The sequence below is a fragment of the Fonsecaea multimorphosa genome, assembly GCF_000836435.1.
Source record: "Fonsecaea multimorphosa CBS 102226 unplaced genomic scaffold supercont1.3, whole genome shotgun sequence".
Taxonomy (NCBI): domain Eukaryota; kingdom Fungi; phylum Ascomycota; class Eurotiomycetes; order Chaetothyriales; family Herpotrichiellaceae; genus Fonsecaea; species Fonsecaea multimorphosa.
This window is the reverse complement of record NW_015971637.1, coordinates 2,187,664-2,204,007: the sequence shown is the minus strand read 5'-3', so window position 1 is coordinate 2,204,007 and position 16,344 is coordinate 2,187,664. Positions and strand designations below refer to the sequence as shown.

The 16,344-nt window shown below is 52.9% G+C and overlaps 7 protein-coding genes across 7 annotated transcripts; 5 read left to right on the top strand and 2 right to left on the bottom strand.

The window, feature by feature from the left end:
- Window positions 1-387: 387 nt before the first annotated feature.
- Z520_02618 (uncharacterized protein) lies at window positions 388-1,742 on the top strand (the record flags this gene model as incomplete). Its single annotated transcript, XM_016773131.1, has 5 exons — window positions 388-447; window positions 505-569; window positions 623-737; window positions 817-1,551; window positions 1,599-1,742. The coding sequence occupies 5 exons, from the start codon at window positions 388-390 to the stop codon at window positions 1,740-1,742; spliced, it is 1,119 nt and encodes a 372-aa protein (XP_016636601.1).
- A 1,032-nt stretch (window positions 1,743-2,774) lies between these two features.
- On the top strand, window positions 2,775-5,567 carry Z520_02617 (hsp98-like protein; the record flags this gene model as incomplete). Its single annotated transcript, XM_016773130.1, has 1 exon — window positions 2,775-5,567. The coding sequence occupies one exon, from the start codon at window positions 2,775-2,777 to the stop codon at window positions 5,565-5,567; it is 2,793 nt and encodes a 930-aa protein (XP_016636600.1).
- A 535-nt stretch (window positions 5,568-6,102) lies between these two features.
- Window positions 6,103-6,927, top strand: Z520_02616 (uncharacterized protein; the record flags this gene model as incomplete). Its single annotated transcript, XM_016773129.1, has 1 exon — window positions 6,103-6,927. One exon carries the CDS (start codon window positions 6,103-6,105, stop codon window positions 6,925-6,927), a length of 825 nt encoding a protein of 274 aa, XP_016636599.1.
- Window positions 6,928-8,003: 1,076 nt separating this feature from the next.
- Window positions 8,004-9,004, bottom strand: Z520_02615 (uncharacterized protein; the record flags this gene model as incomplete). Its single annotated transcript, XM_016773128.1, has 2 exons — window positions 8,004-8,600; window positions 8,651-9,004. 2 exons carry the CDS (start codon window positions 9,002-9,004, stop codon window positions 8,004-8,006), a joined length of 951 nt encoding a protein of 316 aa, XP_016636598.1.
- Window positions 9,005-10,591: 1,587 nt separating this feature from the next.
- Window positions 10,592-11,429, bottom strand: Z520_02614 (uncharacterized protein; the record flags this gene model as incomplete). Its single annotated transcript, XM_016773127.1, has 3 exons — window positions 10,592-11,212; window positions 11,275-11,358; window positions 11,415-11,429. The coding sequence occupies 3 exons, from the start codon at window positions 11,427-11,429 to the stop codon at window positions 10,592-10,594; spliced, it is 720 nt and encodes a 239-aa protein (XP_016636597.1).
- Window positions 11,430-11,799: 370 nt separating this feature from the next.
- On the top strand, window positions 11,800-12,818 carry Z520_02613 (uncharacterized protein; the record flags this gene model as incomplete). The annotated part of the gene is made up of 3 exons (XM_016773126.1): window positions 11,800-11,862; window positions 11,912-12,226; window positions 12,279-12,818. 3 exons carry the CDS (start codon window positions 11,800-11,802, stop codon window positions 12,816-12,818), a joined length of 918 nt encoding a protein of 305 aa, XP_016636596.1.
- Window positions 12,819-14,329: 1,511 nt separating this feature from the next.
- Window positions 14,330-15,284, top strand: Z520_02612 (uncharacterized protein; the record flags this gene model as incomplete). Its single annotated transcript, XM_016773125.1, has 2 exons — window positions 14,330-14,803; window positions 14,856-15,284. The coding sequence occupies 2 exons, from the start codon at window positions 14,330-14,332 to the stop codon at window positions 15,282-15,284; spliced, it is 903 nt and encodes a 300-aa protein (XP_016636595.1).
- Window positions 15,285-16,344: the final 1,060 nt, after the last annotated feature.

Below are 16,344 nucleotides of genomic sequence, written 5' to 3'. Positions count from 1 at the left end.
TGGAGCAATGACGAATTTTTCACCACCTCGTAAAGCCCATTGATTCGCCATGGAAAAGGATCCCAGTTGAATGCAGGCAATGAAGACTTCTTTTCTCGAGTGACTTTTGCCCATGTCCGTCCGATTACCGCGACCGAGTCCCGTTATCTGGTCCTGTTATAAATACCTACTTGGTGATCTCCATAGATTCGCAGAATCGCTCAGAGGAGTCTTCTTTCTCGATTTCCTGGCTGCCTTGTCCGGCTGAAATCATCTAGCTGACCGAAAGGGGCTATTTTTCCTAGGTTCTCCGAACCTTGACATTCTCTTTACTTCAAGTTGGCCGATTCTGTCGACTTCAGCCTCTCGATCGACTTGTAGCATTGTCGTCGAGAAGGCATTGCCGTCATGGCCAAACCTATATTCTGTGCCACGCACCCACGTGCATGTAGTACAGCTTTTGAACGTGTTCGCTCGATGCTGCCTGCTTTGAGGACTTGATGAGATCGCTGACCATTTTGCAAGGTGTTCATGACCAGGAAAGATTTGAACTGTTTCCATGAACCATTTGGCGACGCATTCTATTATGGGTGAGTCGGTGCAGGCAGAACGAAGGAGCGTTTCAACCTAACCCTCTCTTCAGTCCGGAGAGGATGAGCGTTCGCTATGAAAATGACGAAGATGCGAGGAAAGCATCGGGATACAGCGAGGCAACCTACAAAACAATCTTTGATGACCTCGAACGCGGAGGAGACAAGGTGTGATGTTCCCTCAAAAGTCTTTCCTTTTCAAGCAAGCCTTCACACCGAATCCGACATTCCATGCTTACCAGACCAGGGTAAACGCGTCTTCCTCAAGGACATGCTTCAGTATCTGGTTCCCCCCGACCAGCAGCCTCCGAAACTGGCTCCATCGTTGCAGTCAGTCAAGAGAGGCATCGGAACCGAGAAGATGAGCAACGGGGTCAATGGGGTCAACGGTACCAACGGTACCAACGGCGTGAACGGAACTTATCATGTCAATGGTACCAACGGCGTCAGCAAGAAAGCCCCGTTCCCATTCCCAACGGAAGGCGAACCGGGAAATCCCACAATCGTCCCCAAAGCCTTGCTGGACAAGTTTCATTTCACCTTCCTCATCCGGGATCCTCACTCGAGCATTCCTTCTTATTATCGCTGTACCATCCCGCCGTTGGAGGACTTGACGGGATTCCACGAGTTCTATCCGAATGAGGCTGGTTACGACGAGCTCCGACGCTTTTTTGACTATGCCCGGGAGGTTGGGTTGGTGCGAGACAGAAAAGATGGGCTAAAGAATGGGACAGAGAATGGCAGAGTTGTGAATGGCGATGCCAAAGTGCCTGAAGTGTGTGTGGTCGATGCTGACGATCTGTTGGACGACCCCGAGGGTATTCTCCGAGCTTACTGCCAGAGCGTCGGACTTGATTTCCACCCTGACATGATGAACTGGGACAACGAGGAGGATCAGCAGCGTGCGAAGACCGTCTTCGAGAAATGGAAGGGTTTCCATGAGGACGCGATTGACTCGACAGACCTCAAGCCGAGGGCTCACGTGGGTGGTAACCATTTTCATTCCGTGGCAAAACTAACTGTGGACAGAAGAAAGCACCAAAGACCGAAGAACAATGGGATGCTGAATGGAAGGAAAAGTTCGGAGAAAAGGCTGCCAAAGTGATTCGGAAAACCGTCGACGATAACATGGCCGACTACTTGTACCTGAAGCAGTTTGCCTTGAAGACTTGATGCGGGAGACGACGTCGGATATCTGACCAGCGCTACTGCTACTCTTCTCGTTACCCCAGAATGGATCATTCTTTCCCACGTCTTAAGGATTAGTAAATTACAGACTTGCATAATTCAATTGCATATTACCAAAAATACAACCAGACTCGCTCATTCTGTGGAGACTGCTAGCTAGAGTGAAATCTTTGTCAGGCTGCAGACACGACGTCGTGGTGTCCCCGGATGCACTAGCAACTGAAAAACCATTTAATATCGGCTCAACATTTCCGGATTGGAATATGGTTGAAGAAGTCATCTTATGGGGGTTCATGAAACAGGCAATGGTGGATCAATAGGGGGCTAGCGGGTGCGGTTAAGGAGGTATCTACCAAGGTACCTAACCTAGTGGATAGACAGCTAGGTACCTACCTACAGGGACACCCAGCGGAATACTCGGAACAGGGAGATGGAAGCCCATACCGGACAAGTGGTTCTTGCTCTTTACCTCATGCCTCACTTTGACCTTCCACTATGGGTGCTCATTTCTTTTCCGTCATTCTTCTTCACGTAGTTGGTTCTGTTGCAACCATTGGGTGGAGTCCTTGCCGCCGTCGAGCAGCTCTTGAGTCCAATGCCTGTGTCGTTTGCTAGCATAGATGCGTGCCTAACGTTTCCCCACTCGCTTGGATGAGACACTCAGTCACTCCGGTGGTCTGATGAGTGACGCATCGGGAGTGAGCATGAGGTGACAATGACGAGAGGTTGCTGGAAGACACCGGGAAGTAATGAGGAGGCACTGTCTCGAGTGGTCGGGTTGGTACAGGAACCTCCCCGCAGGCGCCAAGACATGCTAGCACATGCTAGGGTATTCTGGAAGATGCCAGCCGATGTCATATTACTCGCAGCACCAATTGGTCTTCGCTTCGCTTTGGGCACTGCTCCCGAGTATTTTATTATCACGCGCTTCACACTCTCAGTGACTTTTTAAACTTCTTGCACAACTTCCTACACGAAACACGATAGAATCCTCGACACTCACAACATCACTGAACGATGGCGAGCGTGCCTCAGTTCACTGATCGTGCCGCAAAGGCACTCGGCGATGCTGCAAACCTCGCTGAACAGTATGCTCATTCACAGATTCTGCCAGTCCACCTGGCAGTTTCTCTGTTTGACCCTCCTCCGGACGAATCGAAAGACCAACAGACGACAGTCAATGCCTCACAGTCTCACGCCTCCGCTCCTCTCTTCAGGCAGGTGGTCGAAAGAGCCCATGGCGACATTCAGTTACTCGACAGATCATTCAAAAAAGCCCTCGTGCGGCTTCCGAGTCAAGACCCTCCGCCCGAGCATGTCACCATGTCGCCCTCCCTCTCAAAAGTGATCAGATCCGCCCAGGAGCTGCAAAAGACGCAAAAAGATACCTATGTGGCTATCGATCACTTGATCACCGCCCTCGCGCAGGACCCCAAGATCCAGGAAGCCCTGCGGGAGGCAAACGTGCCCAATACCAAACTCATCGACGCTGCCATTCAGCAAATACGTGGCACGAAGCGGGTCGACTCGAAACAGGCCGACTCGGAGGAGGAAAATGAAAATCTCAAGAAATTCACAATCGATATGACGCAGCTGGCGAGAGAAGGCAAACTCGATCCCGTGATTGGACGAGAAGAAGAGATCCGACGGGTGATTCGGATTTTGTCCAGAAGAACAAAGAACAACCCTGTCCTCATTGGTGAGCCCGGTGTCGGCAAGACCACTGTTATCGAAGGTCTGGCGCAACGGATCATCAATGCTGACGTCCCTGCCAATCTTGCCGCCTGCAAGCTTCTCTCGCTGGATGTGGGGTCTCTTGTTGCTGGCAGCAAGTACCGTGGTGAATTCGAGGAGAGAATGAAGGGTGTCCTCAAAGAGATCGAAGCCTCCAATGAGATGATCGTTCTTTTTGTGGACGAGATCCATCTGCTCATGGGCGCTGGTGCCAGTGGTGAAGGTGGAATGGACGCAGCAAATCTGCTCAAACCTATGCTGGCCCGTGGACAACTTCACTGTATCGGTGCCACCACCCTCGCCGAGTACCGCAAGTATATTGAGAAAGATGCTGCCTTCGAACGAAGATTCCAACAGGTCTTGGTCAAAGAGCCCACCGTGCAAGAGACAATCTCCATTCTTCGCGGCTTGAAAGAGCGATACGAAGTCCACCACGGTGTGACCATTCTCGACGGCGCCATTGTGGCTGCTGCAACCCTTGCTGCTCGGTACATCACATCTCGGCGTCTGCCCGACTCTGCCGTGGATCTCATCGACGAGGCAGCAGCCGACGTTCGCGTCATCAGAGAATCGCAACCTGAAGTTCTCGACAACCTTGAACGAAGACTCCGACAACTCGAGATCGAGATCCATGCCCTGCAACGAGAAACAGACCCCTCATCGGTTCAGCGTTTGGAAGAGGCCAAGCGTGAAGCCGCCAACGTCAAGGAAGAGTTGGAACCTCTGAAAGAGCACTACGAACGGGAGAAGGCTCGCTCCCGGGAAATCCAGGAGTTCAAGATGAAGTTGGAACAACTGAAGAACAAACGAGACGAAGCAGAACGTTCCAATGATCTCCAGACTGCCTCTGACTTGACATACTACGCCATTCCCGATGTGGCTGCGAAGATCAAGGCCCTCGAGAACGCCAGAGCTCAAGCGGATGCTGAGCAGCACGCTAGACTTGGTGCCATGGGCGAGGTCTCACCAACCGACGCTGTTGGCCCTGAACAAATCAATGCCATTGTTGCCAAAATGACTGGTATTCCGATCACGAGACTGCGTGCTTCCGAGAAGGAGAAGATTCTTCACATGGAACAGCATCTGCAGCGCATTGTCGTTGGCCAGAGAGAGGCTGTTCAGTCTGTCTCAAACGCCATCAGGCTTCAACGTTCTGGCCTGGGGAATCCCAATCAGCCACCGAGCTTTCTGTTCTGCGGTCCTTCTGGTACTGGTAAGACGCTGTTGACCAAAGCGCTTGCCGAATTCCTGTTCGACGATCCGAAGGCCATGATCAGATTCGATATGTCAGAATACCAAGAACGACATTCACTGTCAAGAATGATTGGTGCGCCTCCAGGATATGTTGGACACGACGCTGGTGGGCAACTCACCGAGGCATTACGACGTCGGCCATTCTCGATCTTGCTATTCGATGAGGTCGAGAAGGCTGCCAAGGAAGTGCTCACCGTGTTGCTTCAACTCATGGACGACGGTAGAATTACCGATGGCCAAGGACGTGTTGTGGACGCCAAGAACTGCATTGTGGTCATGACGAGCAATCTTGGTGCAGAGTACTTGTCTCGCAATACTGCACCTGATGGCAAGATTGACCCCACCACCAAGGAGTTGGTGATGAATGCTCTGCGGAACTACTTCCTGCCGGAGTTCTTGAACAGAATCAGCTCGATTGTCATCTTCAACCGTCTCACGAGGAGGGAAATCCGCAAGATCGTCGACCTGAGATTGCACGAAATCCAAAAGAGACTCGAGAGCAACGACAAGAAGATCACGATCAACGCAAGCGACGAGGTCAAAGACTACCTGGGTGCCGCTGGATACTCACCTGCCTATGGCGCCCGACCTCTGCAGAGATTGATAGAGAAGGAAATCCTCAACCGCCTGGCTGTCTTGATCTTGAGAGGTGCCATCAAGGACGGAGAGACGGCCAATGTCGTTTTGGAGGACGGACGGGTTGTGGTATTGCCCAACCACAGCGACAGTGAGATGGAAGAAGACGAAGATATGTTTGATGACGACGACGCAATGTTAGAGTTGGAGGACGGCACGAATGGCAACATGGACCTTTACGAGTAAAGGGGTCAAAGCTCGCGCACAGCAAAGGCTAGGCGTTGGAAGGGGGACGAATTATGACAAAGCCTAAAAGCGGATGGCGTTCGGTTGAAATGGCCTTATGGGCACATTCATGGAACATTGGGTGATGATAGCTTAGACCTGTAAATGGTCATAATGAAAAATATCATGTCTTCAATTTACAGATTCGAATTGTAGCTTTGCAGTAATTACGAGTACTCGGTATATGGCTTCACGTGTCTCGTTAAAACGCGTGTGAGGCGCGCCCACATATGACGTCATTTCATGAGCGCGTCGCATCTGCCGTGTCCGCTTTGCATCTTAACCATATCCGACAAAATACAACAAATTGACAGTGACACTCACAGAATACACACACCCAATCCTCCCAGCATCATAGACCCCACCTGTTCATGCGCAAAAAGGAACAAATCCCGCTGGGTCCCACGTCAGACAAATCGAACCTCGAGTGCCTCGAGTACCAGCCCCCATACCGTACCAGCGATTGGAGTAATAGACACTTTTGAGTCCCGGAGATATGGCTCCCTCGACCGCGTTCAGGAAAGCGACAAAGAGTGCTTTTTCGCCGCCTCGGCCGGGGAAGTCCAAGACGGCCACGAAGTCGACGAAAGAGAAGAAGGGCACAACGAGAAAAAGCAACGCAGCCAGACACAGTAGTTTGGGGGGAGTGGGAAACTCGAAAATCCACAAACAGAAGCAGCGAAAACCCAGAGTGGGAAGACAGGGGCCGAAGCCGAAACGAAAAGGGGCTGCCGCGGGGACGATGAGAGCCATACTTGGAGAGGCAAGCTCGGGAGACGACGATGAAGATGAAGACCAACGTGGTGCTGGGTCGGAAGATAACGCGAACATGGACACTGCGGTCGACGAGGATGATAACCTTGTGGATGAGGATGAGGGTGAGGATGATGACGACGACGACGACGACGGCGCACAAGAATCCGAAGACAAAGACTCAGCCGAAGAGGAACCTTCCCTCCCTCCCGACCGCACCCTCACTCTCTCCTCCCCCGAACCCGACTTCATCCTCGCCGAAGTCACCAACACATCCACATCCTCCACGACCCTGAACCCGCCTATCCCCCTCCCACTCATCCACAGAATCATGCACACGCACTTCTCTTCTCCAAACAAAACCTCAATTTCCTCGGACGCGCGACACCTCATGGGGAAATACACCGAGATCTTTGTCAAGGAGGCGATACGCCGGTGCGTGGATGATAAACGAGAGCGCGCTGCCCACCAAAACGGGGATGGCGATGGTGTGGTAGTGGGGGATACGGGGTGGCTTGAGGTCGAGGACCTGGAGAGAGTGGGCGTGCAGCTGTGTTTGGATTTCTGAGCCGGCGAATATGCGGGTTGGAAGATGAACCGGATAGAATGGAGCAGTCGTGAGACTGGCAAGGATGGGAAACACAGAGCTGTGCATCTCTACTAGTGGTTCCAGTCTCGCAACGGACACGGGACAGGATTACTCAGAAAAGAGGCCTTTTCTTCTCCATCTTGTACATCAATGCTCGTAGAACCCCTCCTTGACCCGCTCGCTCGTTCGCTCGCTAAAGTGGAAGAGAAAACTCAGAACATGCGAATCTGGAAGTGCAAAGAAATTCCAAATCTTATACGCTGGTTCTACATTTCCCTATATATCTCCGCTTCTGCTACCATAGACTAACTCCTGCGCCTATGAGCCGGGCATATGCTGCATGGTCAACCCGGCTCCGACGGGCACACACCCAGAGAGAGAGAGAAAATGAGGGAGGGAGGGAGAGAGGAAGAGAGAGCGTCCATATCTATCCTGCCTACCTATCTGCCGACCAACCTACCTACCTACCTGCCTACCTCCTCAGCTTATCTTGTCTTACCCAGTGGCTGTCTACACATGTAGACGATGAAATGAACCAAGAATGTGGACAAAAAGGGAGCAAAAGCCGCGTAGAATAGAAGATGATGGAAATCCAGTTCGTCCTTAAGGGGAGGGAAAGGAGTCCGTGCCCTCTTCATACTGAGTATTTGTATATGGATATGTATTCATACATATATCTATACCTCTGCGTCTCGGGCAGTTGCACACGTGGCATGTAGCTACATAGTATGTAGATATGTAGCTAGCTTGGTATCAAAAAGGTGGTATTTGAGTAAAGAAAAAAAATATGTTTTGTAAAAAAAGTCGTCCACAGGAGCATTGACTCCCAACTTCCGCTTGACTCCTTATCAATAACCTCCCTCCTTTCCAGGTCGCGGCCTGTGATTTGACTCGACTCAACCTCGGATCTTGCCGAGGGAGTTCTGAGACATTCCCCGATCCCTCACAAATGACACCAGAAGCGGCGACGTCGAGGGTTCTTCCCCTTTTCTTTCCATTGCGCCGGAATTTCGTTTTTCTCCAGTGGGGGTATATCGACTCAATTCAAAAAGGTATTACCACAAAGCCAACAGCACACCAAGAGCAAGACCGACCACACCTGTTGATGATTGAGGCACGAAGCCTGGCACAGCTGCACCAGTGAATGTAGCAGGAGCCACGGGTACCGAGCTCGAAGGCGGAGCAACAGTCGATTCTGGCGCGACGGGCGTGGAGCTTGGCGGGGCACCAAAGGCAAACGCCGAGGATGAAGCTGGAGGCGCAGCCGGGGGGGCAGCGGGAGGCGCCGATGACTCTGAGGGTGGCGGAGAGCCATAAGCCGGAGGTGCGGCGGCACTACTGCTTGGGGGAGGTGTGGTGACATTAACGAGTGGTATCTTGGCCGCGTTGGCAATGTAGGCGTCGATAGTGTTGGGCGAGGAGTCATTTTGGTTGATGACCATGGCCATGCCCTTTTCGCAGTGATTGGTCTGGCCACAGTAGATCCAGATGGGCTTGGTGTCGTTAACCAGGACGTTGTAGACAGGGGTAAATGGCTCCGTGCCGGTGAGCGGAACGAAACCAGATTTCAGCCCAGGCCTTGTGGGGGTGGTGAGATTGGCGGCAATAGGTTTGCAAGGCTCAGCAAAGGACGACTCTGTGACTGTGTGGTTCTGTGCAAATATTAGACCGCATAGCCGCGAACTAGATGGAGCAGACATACCTTTGGGTGGAATTGGAATTGGACAACAGATCCGACTGGCGCGGTGACCTTGTCGGGGAAATACTTCAGAGAGCCGTTATTGTCCGAGACAGAGACGACCTGGACGATCAATTGGCCGGGTTGAGTCGACATTGGTGGTGCGCCACCGGTGGGCATCGGTTGGCAACCAGCTGGGCATGACGCTGCAGCGAGTGCTGGAGGGCCTTGACTGCTGCTCCCGCTCCAACTGCTCCAGCCGCTACCGCTGCCTGAGCTACCGCCGCCGTAGCTGCCACCGTAACTGCCGCTGCCGTAGTTCTGTGCGAAGGCAGACGCCGCGAAAAAGGTTGAGACGAGAAGACTCTTGAGAGACATGATTGCCGAGATTTTGTGAGGGATAGTGTATGCTAGTCAATATTTGATATTGGAGAGGGACAGCTGAGATGGTGCGAGACAACGAGCGACCGGCGCAAGAACAGAAAACTGCAGTGCGTCAAGCAGCAGGAAAGGAATGAACAGGACCGGTACTAGGAAGTACACGAAGACCACTTTTTGTTTTGGTATAAGGATGGAATGAAGAGAGGAAAGAAAGAAACGATTTCGAAACAGCAACACAGGAGACATATGTAGGCCGGCGAGGAAGCAAGAGGCTGTGCAAAGGACGGAACAGGAGAGAGTCCGGATCTAGGAACTGAGATTATGGATCTGGATAGGCCAGGGACATGGCACTCGCAGAGTCTCGTCACCTTGTCGTGTTTGCCCCTGGAGGAGGTTGAAGACATTGTGGACGAGTCGTTACAAAGTCGTCTCAGATGGAAGGGGATACCTGAGACGCGACAGGCGAGAACAACCTACCGGAGAGAGCGCAAAGAAGCAAGGAGGCCAGCGTCAAAACGTCCATAGCTAGGAATAGAGTCACAACGGAGGCGTGCAAGGGTAGGAGTCGAGTGTCGCAGAGTGAGAGGCGAGAGGAGCATCCGAAGCGCTGGGAGGTTTTGAATGGTGTTTGAGGCAGGAGAAGGAGCGCGACCCTGAGGCACAAGATGTTTCCAACGAGCGGAGTGCGCCTTTCCCTTTTGGGGATGGCGTGATATCTGTCCTTGGCACTCCGAGGGCCCAGCTTCTTTGCCTCCTTTGAGTACCTCCGAGCTCCCCAAACTCACTCCCTTCTATCTCGTTTACCAGCCATGTCCCATCCCCATACAACTCGCTTCACGCGGATCTTGCAACCTCGGGACCTCGATCTGGGCCTTGATCCTCCTCGCCTCCCTCTGAAAAAGCTTGTCTACGGCTCTACCCTTGTTTTTTCTCCGGGGTTGCAGCTCGGCTGACAGACTTCCGGGTTTCAAACGGGCAAATAATCACAGAGACGTCGCTGCTCAGCCACGCTCAGAGTCATTGTCGGGACCAAGCTTGATATCGGAATGTCCCTTACCGAAAGTGCACTGGACGGTACCTGCGAGCAAGACGCTGAGCAGCAGCCGGCGGAGGATTCTCGTCTCAATGCAGCCAGACCAGCTGTTCTCGCAGGCATGTACCATGGACTTTTGAACTTCCGTCTGATTAGCTATCTGCTAGTCCGCTACACTGTGCTACCTGGTGCTTTCTGAAGTTCTGTCTGAATTACCTCCCCTGTTGAAGCGTACGAAGAAGCCAGTCCGTCAATGTCTCAACCCCCAGATTTTCCCACACGCACACTTTTTCCATCGTAATCATACATTATTCTCCCGTGTTATCAGTGCTCAGTAGACGCTCTCCCATGGTAACTCCGTGCCTCGAAAGGCGTTTAATTTTGAACGCCTGGACCGGCAACCTGGGCACGGAAACCCACCGTACTCCCCTTTCGGCAACTTGCGCCCTTGGACGTGGATGCCCTCCTCGACCAGAATTATGGCAGGATGTCATGAGTCAGGCAACTGTCGAGGACAGTCACCAAAAGACCAAAGATCTCTCAATGTGCATTTAGGTCATAGTGTACCCACTGGGTGGTGGCGTAGGAGCGATGAAATCCCACTGTCCGGGAGGCAGGTTGCTACGGTTGTTGGGTGTGCTACTGTAGCTGGGACTCTGAGGCCGAGAGGTTTCCTGCATGTTGGTCAAGGCAGGATCGACATCGTCATCTTGCTTCCTCTTCTTTGGGGGTCGGCCACGAGGGCGGGGTGCGTTGGGAGGATCAACGACATATTCTTCTTTGAGCTGCATGGAGACACTTGGATCGTAGCCACGTTCGCGCGCGAGTCGTCGAAGACCAGCCATCACTTTTGGGTCCATTCCGGTGATTTCCTGGATGCGGTCGTAAGAAATGCTTGCCTCGGCCAGCGCCAATGCCTGGATGCGCACAGCGGTGGTGTGGTCGCCCATTTTGAAAACCTTTGGAGCCTTGGCTTCTGTGGTCTTTTGCGCCCAGTCCGAGCTTCTGAAGAACGCTTGAGGATCGGCGGCCTGACGGGTAATGCTGTTCTCGATGCCTTGCTCTTTCATCGCGTCAAGATAATTTTTGCAGCCGAGGAGGTGGACACGCTGCCGAGAGGTATGCTGGGCCATTTCTCTGCTGCAGTACTTGCATCGTACCTGCGCGAGCTTCTAAAAGTGACATTAGTGAGAGGGGTTTGGGGCCGAAGAGGGTGCGCAGGCCATACACATACCTGGGTGCCCTCTGGATCTTGAGGGATGATGTCCCATGCTGAGTGAGTTTCGGTATCACCTGGTTTGTTTTTGTACCCTCCTGACTGGAGGAAGCCGATTAGCCTGCGTCGATGATGCTGCGAATCGAATAGAAACTTACGCCTGGACCACCCATGGTGAAGTGAAAGAAGACTCTAAGACTCAAGAATGACACCGGTCGTGATCGTCTCAGCTGCGTAATTTTAGAGGTCTGACTGGTGATAAAGAGATGGAGGGGGCTGATGTGCGGGAGATGATGTGGGTAGAAGGGAAAGTGGTTGTCAAGTGAGAGCGAAGAGAAATGTCATTTCAGCGTCATTTGAGGCCCGTGGCACCCAGTGGCACCCACGGTTTCCCGACTTGCCGACTGCCCCGGGCGTGCCGCCCCAAGACCTTAAGACCCCAAAACATTGGGCGCGGCGGGCGCGTCACACAATACTAGTAAACACGACATCACCACCCCCAGCATAGTTGCTCTACCCATTCCGTTTCTCGAAGGCACCGTTATGGCTGACTCGTCGCAAGCGGCGACGTCGCTTTTGACCGAGCATCTACAGTATACGCCTTTGGTAAGACCCTGGCAATGGAATGGGACTTGGGGTGACTGACAAGCCGCAGTCACTGATCGACGACATCATCAACTCGGTCAATAACTTCGTTTACCAAGGAGTCGGTAGCCTGGAAACAGGTCTGCTGACGACGCCTCCTGAGAAACTAGGCTTCAAGGCCGTCAAGACTATCGGCGACGACGGCGTGCAAGAACTCGAGTACCCCGAGGCAAAGAAAGAGATCGAAGAGGGCCTTCACAAACTTGAGACACTGCTCAACTCGACGGTAGACAAGAACTTTGACAAATTTGAGATATATGTGCTCAGGAACATCCTCTCCGTGCCTGCAGAACTAGTCAACTGGGTCCAGCTGGGTCATTACGAGGTGGGCGAGACTGCGCAGACGTGGCTTCGGGGGTCGAGCTAACTGCGCGCAGAACATATCATTTCCACCTCCGGAGAACGCACCCACCGTCGAGAGTGTGCAGCTCCTACGGCGCAAGCTGGCCGCCTCGCGTACTGTGTCGAATGCCCTGACAGAAGAGTATAAGCGGAATGAGGCAATCCTACGACAACTGAGAGATCTAATTGGCAATACACATACCACCACAACCAACCTTTCGTTCCTGACGAATGGCGCATCTGCTCAGACCCTCAATGGATCTCAACACACCGATGGCCGGCGTCTGACCACCAACACGAACTTTGCTGTTTCACAACTCCCCGCGCTCAAGTCGTTGCTCGCCGAGTTGCGACCAAAGCTGGCATCGCTGAAAGATACTGACATGAACATCTCCAGTGCCAAGGATGAACTCAAGGAGGAGCGCAGAGGTTATATCGAGCAACGAACACGATCACATCTCGAGCGCAGTGGAGAAGCCTCGGGGGAAAATTCTACGGCATTGTCTGGCAGGCGAGTGGACCTGGAGGAGGTGCAAGCCATGGAAAAGGTCGCTTCCATCTTCGAGCCGGTGTGATGGGCAGCTTTCCAACACGTGAACTTACCCCTCCACGAGAGACGACTTGGATACGAGTGCGTTCACGAAGAGCAGCTCCAATGGGAGCAGAATGTGACGGGTCGCATCGACCTAAGGGCTCGAAAGGTCCAAGCGTGCATAAGGTTGCGCTGGTCCAGGTCGACAATTCTCCGACAACCCGAAACTGGCGAGGAAGATACTGGTTTTGGAAGGAAGGCGGAAGTTCATTCACCAGCATCTCAATATGTCATGCATGAGGTGCAAGTCATGTGGGGAGTGTTGTAACGGCACTGGACTTGTCACGGCTCGGGACAAGGCCAAAAGAGGTTGAAAGAGGGAATGAGTTTTTGGATTTTGGCGGGCCAGGAGGCACGAAGACCCATTTGGCGGCCGATGGTGTAACCCTTTCGAGCCTGGCTGGTGGGGAGAGTTGCAGCAAGACCAGAGTTTGGCCAGATGAGAGGGAAAGGGTTGGGGTCATGGCAAAGTGGCATTGATGCGGAAGCGAGCAGAAGATGGAGGAATTAGTTTCCTCATCTATCTGCTTTCAGCATGCCGTGATGTTCGGATCGCAGGCTAGAATTGCCTTTGGCCTGGGATGATGGTGGAAGGAGACGGGCCAATGGTCGAATGAGCTCTGCACCGGGACTGCTGTCTCGTCCTCGAGCCAATGGGGGTTGAGGCCGGTGTCTGCAGAGCAGCTGAAGCAGAAGAGCCGGCAGCAAATGATGATGGCCTGGCAGCTGGTTGCATGGTTCGGTGAAGATGGCGGGCTATGCCAGAGTTGGTCCAGGTGCGCGGTTGAAGGATTGTTCGAGGTCTCGGTTGGTGAGTGTGTGTGCTGGCGAGTCGATCCATGGAGATCGGCAGGAAGCAAGTCCAACTGGCCAGTCAGGACCCGCCGAATTGTCCGAGTACGGATCCACTCTGGCGGACCTTACTATAAATATGCTTAGCGCCCTGCATGCGCCTGGGCACAAGCCAATCACTGGCCTTCAAAGCGCCAAGACATGAATTAAGCGCCGCAGACTCACTGGCCTCCCCAATTTCTCTCCTGCAGTTCTTCTCCCAGCGCTCCTCCCCCTGCTGGGTGCCTGCCTTTTTGCTTGGACAGTGCTGGCCATCATCCCTCCCATTTCCACGTCTGTCCCGCTGGTTTGTTTCATTCATCTACCAAGCCTTCTAACCGCCCAACATTGTATTACTGGTGGTGATGCTTCAGTGATGATTCGCCCATGTCTGGCCGCGGAGGGCGATCAGAGACAAGCCCGATCTTTGAATAGATCAGCCACGAGCGTGCCGAAGATGTGGTCGGCCAGGTGAGTTGATGAGAAGGAAACATACGATTGGGATATAATGGAACAGAGCCTCACTTGTTTCTCCGTGCCCTTTTGTATTGCACTCGGTTCGACTTCTGGGCTGTTTGGCGCTGGTTTCGCATTGCCCCATCATCCCAAGGTTTTGTGTTCTGCTGTTTATTGCTTTGTCTCGTCTGGCGATCCCTCTATATCATGGAGAACCGCCCTACCACTTCCCGGCCTGCGTCGTCTTCAGAGACCGAGACTCGCTCCAACAGTCCACCAAGGTCCCGCTCCAGCATGAATAAACTCGAGCCACCACCTCCTACTCCCGCCTATGATGCGTCCGCGCTGTTGATCCAGCCGTCGCCGCTCCTTACCTCGTCCTTGCATTCCCGGAACTCAGCAACTTCGGCTCAGGAGTCTGCGTATCTACGACGAGCGAAATGGCTTCGATGGACCCGAGCTGTGCTGGCGATTTTGAGCACGGCCACGGCCACTGCCGCTGTGGGCTGTGAGGGGCATGTCTTGCACAGATATAACAGCACGCACATGGGTTCAAAATGGCATTTGCCCCCGCTGTGGCCGACAGACGTCGACGTGAGGCCGACTTTGGCCATTTTGATTTCGGCCACCCTCATCCTTCTCCTCAGTTTGAGCTATTTGATCGTGTCACTCATTCCAACGGTGAGCCTCCTCCCTGGCTGCTCTTGGAAAACTTAATCTAACCAGAGGACAGCCGTACTCCCGCACACTTTTATACAATGTCCTCTTCTTTGCGTCTTCCCTGGCAGGCGTCATCTTATCCATTTTCGCCATCCCTTTCAATAGCCTCCTCACCAACCCCACATCTCATCATCACCGAGATTCGATCCAGTCATGGACATGCAAATTCTCTCATAGCGCCTCGCAATTCATGACCGATGCCCATTCGCTACAAATCCCAGTCTACGTAACCAACGGCATCCCGATCCCCGCGGGATTCAAGAGGCTGTGCATGGAGAGCGAGGTGAGCCAGGGGCTGATTGCAGGGTTGCTGGCCCTCGAGGCGGTGAGTATGGGCGTGGCCGTTGTGGGCATACTATTGGAGAGAAGCATGACAAACAGGAGAATGCAGAGGTATGCTGAGCAGAACGAGAGGCAGGCGGCATATTCGGACAAGCGATAGAGATTCTCTAAGAAGCCCAAAGAAGCCCACTGCCCGGCTTTCTGCACGGCAGGGTCTGAAGCCACTGCAATATGGATTTCAAGAAGGCGCCGCCTGTTGAACGGCACGTGGTGGCCGTGGCGGTAGACTGAGAGAATGCTTTGGAGCGACACTATCATTTTTCATCGGGAATACTCTGGACGGATGCTTGAATGTATTTTTGTACCATGACGGAAAGGTTTCTTATCCGTCATATGTTCTAGGCATATAATCAAGACAGCAATGATTACCTAGTAGCTATCAGTCATGGCCATCCCGTACCACGTCCCATGTGGAAATCTGGAGACAGTGTACGAATAAGGAGTGGATAGTTACATATGTCCCTCTACAAGCATTAATTGGTGGTTTTGTCTTGCGTCACTGCTGAATAACCAGCCTCTTTTTTTTTTGTTGTGTTGAGCTTCAACTCTCTTCCTGACAATCTCAGCCGAGATAATGTGCTTCACTGCTCGAAAGGTAGTACAAGGTATTCATATCTGCATCCTGCACGCTGCTGCACGTCTCTCGTGCTGATTGGCAAGTGGCATCACCACGACAACATGCATGCAGGATGGCATGATAGCCTGCAATGTGCTGGCTGGCACCGACGCTTTTCGTCCGTCTCGGCTGGCTCATCCCGCCAGGCTTCCCTTGCTCTTTCACTCAGCCATCTTCTCTACATTCTCCAAATCGGAGTCCCTCGATTAGAGCCATGGCGAGCTCTTCCCTGGATCGTGCCTTAACATGTCCAAACACTTCCCACCCGGCGACTGTCTTGATTTGGCCGTGTAATCCAGGCTTTGAGACCATGTCTCTGAGACCATGTCTCTGAGAAAGAACCCCAGGGTTACCGGAAGCAAGGCTTGAACACGTCACAGCTCCAGACCGAAATGCCCGCGATAAGGTGATAGGTTTGCCAACCTCTTCGGCACTGATGAGATTTTTTGTTGCCGGCAGCAGCGCTACCTACCAGGCGAGATACCACTGTCACCCTTTGTCAGATCAGGATATTGGCGTGGATACGTCTACTCAAGGGTGATGT